Source organism: Ipomoea nil, unplaced genomic scaffold (genome assembly GCF_001879475.1).
Source record: "Ipomoea nil cultivar Tokyo-kokei standard unplaced genomic scaffold, Asagao_1.1 scaffold2426, whole genome shotgun sequence".
In the NCBI taxonomy this organism is placed as follows: domain Eukaryota; kingdom Viridiplantae; phylum Streptophyta; class Magnoliopsida; order Solanales; family Convolvulaceae; genus Ipomoea; species Ipomoea nil.
The window spans coordinates 195,728-199,595 of record NW_017618854.1 but is presented as its reverse complement, the minus strand read 5'-3'; the positions used below and the strand labels follow the sequence as shown (position 1 = coordinate 199,595).

General features: G+C 41.6%; 1 protein-coding gene across 1 annotated transcript; it reads right to left on the bottom strand.

The window, feature by feature from the left end:
• Positions 1-865: 865 nt before the first annotated feature.
• On the bottom strand, positions 866-2,585 carry LOC109152534. Its single transcript, XM_019300232.1, has 3 exons — positions 2,262-2,585; positions 1,258-2,200; positions 866-1,206 (listed from the first exon to the last, which is right to left on the bottom strand). The coding sequence occupies exons 1-3, from the start codon at positions 2,583-2,585 to the stop codon at positions 866-868; spliced, it is 1,608 nt and encodes a 535-aa protein (XP_019155777.1).
• Between the last annotated feature and the right edge of the window lie 1,283 nt (positions 2,586-3,868).

Here is a 3,868-nt window from a genome sequence, read left to right as displayed (position 1 = left end):
TGAACCTATGTGCCTGAGCTCTCAGTTTCTTTAATATATTATTATTTGGGTTTAATACTTGTGTTGCAATCGTGATAATATTGTTTGATGCTTGTAATTAATGGCCATAGTTACTAGCTTCATAGCCATGTTTGTGTCACCAATGGGAGTTGGGGCATAAATTAGGGCACACACGATTGCACCTAATGGTTGGTCCTTGGGAAAGGGGAACTTATTAGGGGAAGTTTATTCTAGATTGTTGCCAATCGGGAGATGGTAGTAATTAGGAATAATTGAATGCTGATCTTTGATCTTATTGGGTGTTTAAGCCATGGGAGTGGAAATTCACTAGGAATAGAGATTACGGGAGTAATTCGATTCCACTTTGCATTCCCACACAAATCTTAATTCCAAACTAAATATTGCAAACGATAATTGGCACTAGGTGATTAAATACTTGAATCCCATGAATCTCAACTTCTCTCTAATTGTTTTCAAAATCCTGAACCTCTGTTTTATTTTTTATTTATTTTATGCCAATCAATCATCTAAGTAATTGTTAGGATTAGCTCTAATGAATAAGTTAGTAACTAGTGCTTGATACAACCACTTCCCTGTGGATCGATAACTCGTACTCCGAGAATTATTTGTTTGCAAATATACTACGCATCATCACCCCACTCGCCATAGGCTCAAGGCCCTATGATGTAAGAATTCCAAAGATCAAATTAGGAAAGGGCAGTCGTACCTTTTGTTCTCTCGGGTGAATCAGAGTGAGTATATGAGAATAGATCCATGACCCAAGATCAAAGGACATCTTGGTTCCAATTCTGAATAAGAGACTGGCCAGTTGCTTGCCGACAGTGTGGAAATGTGCTGAAGGGAGCTAGTTATGCAGAGCAAGACGATGAAGAATCACATACTTGGAGGTGAGCTGAGAACTAGGTAGAGTATCCTTATCACTAGTAGGCAATCCATCAGCTTGTCCACCAGTGATCGTTTTGGCCACTGCATCCCAGTCAGTGATAGCCTCCTCTTGGACTCCTTGCAGGCCATAGTACTCGTTAATTTTGTCAGGGCCAAACACATACCATTTCCCACGAATGAAAATCTGCATTGGACGCACTCCAGACACATTATCCATATCATCATTGAGATTACAGTAAAATTCGTAGGTGAGCAGCTTTGAATAAGGACAGATGGCAGTGACAGTCTTCAGTAGACCCACTTCTCTCAGCAAAGGCAGAACATCACAGACTTAAACACTTGTTGCAGAACTTTTTTGCTTAACAGAAGACCGTAGAGTCTTAAACACTTGTTGAACAAGGGGATTGGTCTCAGGATTTGCAGGCTCACTAGACTTCCTTTTCTTCTCTGGTTGACCTACATCAGCAGTGTCCTCACCAGATTCAACCACAACCTTCACAGGAACATTCTTCCTTTTCGACTTCCTTGTCTCCTTGGATGGGGAGTGGACATGAGACACAGAGTGACTAGAATCAGACACATGAGCAGATGAACCACCAAGGAGATTAGTGACCTCTCGTATTCTGAAAGTGGTGGAATCAGGATGAGCAGTAGCCTCAATAGTTGGAACCTGAGATGTGGGAGCTTGGGTTCCATAGACTTCAGCCAGTATTTTTTCATCTTCACTCGAGGATTCAGATGGGTGAATCACTCGGTATGGTTGTGGAATGGAAGCAGAAGGTAAACCAGCTTCCAGGTTTTCACCTAACGATGTGGAAGTGTAGACTGGGATTCCACCCTTTTTCTTAGACTTATGGGGACTTGAGAGATTAGCAGTCTCAACATGAGCAGGAAAAACAGAAAAATCATCAGCCGGTACAGCAGAAGAAAGATCAGCAGGACAGATTTCTTTCGGATCATCAGCAATTACAGCAGGGGACAGACCAATATTATCAGCAGAAAACACAACCAGACTCAAATTGTTGGGCTCATCAGATGGTTTTTCTTTCTCATCAGACACATTCGAGACTCCACTTTTCACACAATCAGACTCACCCAAAGGTATAGACGAAGGATCAACAGATACAGATGATTTCACAGAAATTAAAGCAGGCACATTCTCAGAATCAACAGGTACAGTAGATGGGGCAGCATTAGACACTGGATCCTCAGATTTATCAGGTGAAATTTCTATAGGGGAGTCAGAAGTATTTGACCTGTTACGCAGAAACTCAAGACGATGTCTGGCTTCATTCTAGGCAGCCTGAAGATATAGGGGTTGTGCAACAGCTCGACGGCGGGATATTTCTTCATACTGAAGGGCTCTTTGAGAAAAATAGTGAAGGAACACCCAGCGCGATTGCCATCTGAGGGCTCTGGAATAAATGCCGGAGAGATGTCATCATCTGCCTCGGAGGCCAGCAGCAGGAGTTCACTGGTGTCATTGTCGGACCAGTCGGCATAGAACTCTGGGTAATGGACAGCACTGTGACAATGATTTCATCGCGGAGAAGAGGGTCAAGCTTGAGTTTCTTCTTCATTGCAAACTGCAATAGTGTCTGAATATGTTTAAAGGCCACTTCTGGAGAGTGCATCTTGCTTCCAAGTTTGATGATGATATTTCTTACAGGGTCCGCCATTAGAGATGCTTGTTAGCAGAAGAGAGAATTCAAGCTAAGCAGAGATGCAGAGAGAGAGAAAACTGAGTGCAGAGATAATCTTAGAGATTTTTTTCTTCTATTCAAGATTGGCCCGATAACCAATAGACGCAAGGGTGATGAACCCTAATCAATGCGGCTTGTCAAAAATCATGCAGAGGCGATGTGATTGACACAACGGTATGCCTTCTTTTTAGGCAAGAAACGGATGCCAAGGAAATTTGAAAATTGAAATAGCCTAATTACTTTTATGGTAAATTAGGTTAAGATATTTTCTTAACAAAAATGAAGGGAGTTTAAAAGGAAGTCAAAACTGAAATTTGACTAGAATACGTAAACCTTGTACTCTCCTTCTGAGTGACGATCTGCCCTATTAGTCAATTCTGCAGATTCCCAGTGCAGATTTGAGAATCTCAAACCGGTTTGCGTCTAGGGGCTTAGTCAGGATATCAGCCAACTGTTTCTCTGTTTGAACATATTCCAACTCAATCTCCTTTGGTTCTACCAGATCTCTGATGTAGTGATGCCTTATATCAATATGCTTCGTCCTGGAGTGTTGAACTGGATTCTTTGAGATATTAATAGCACTGACATTGTCACAATAGAGTGGCATAATTCCTTGAGTAAGACCATAGTCTAATAACATCTGTTTCATCCATACTAGCTGAGTACAGCATCCACCAGCAGCTATGTATTCTGCCTCTGCAGTACTTAAGGAAATTGAGTTCTGTTTCTTACTCAGGCATGACACCAAGTTCTTACCAACGAAGAAGCAACCACCAGATGTACTCTTACGGTCATCAATGTTCCCTGCCCAGTCAGCATCACAGTATGCAATCAGACTCAGTTCACTGTCCTTGGAGTACCATAGACCATACTGAATCGTTCCTTTTATATATTTCAGAATCCGTTTAGCAGCTATGAGGTGTGATTCCTTTGGATCAGATTGATACCTTGCACATATTCCAACACTAAACATTATGTCTGGTCGACTGGCCGTCAAGTACAACAGACTTCCTATCAGGCTTCGGTAGACTGTGTTATCTACTGATACACTAGTGTCATCTTTGGATACTTTTGTGGAGGTGGAGATCGGTGTCCTGGATGGTTTACATGATTCCAAATCAAACTTCTTGACTAAATTCTTAGCATATTTCTCTTGTGAGATAAAGTACCCTTCAGAGCTTTGCTTAACTTGCAGTCCTAGGAAGTATGTCAGTTGACCAACCATTGACATCTCAAATTCTTCCTTCATAAATTTTACT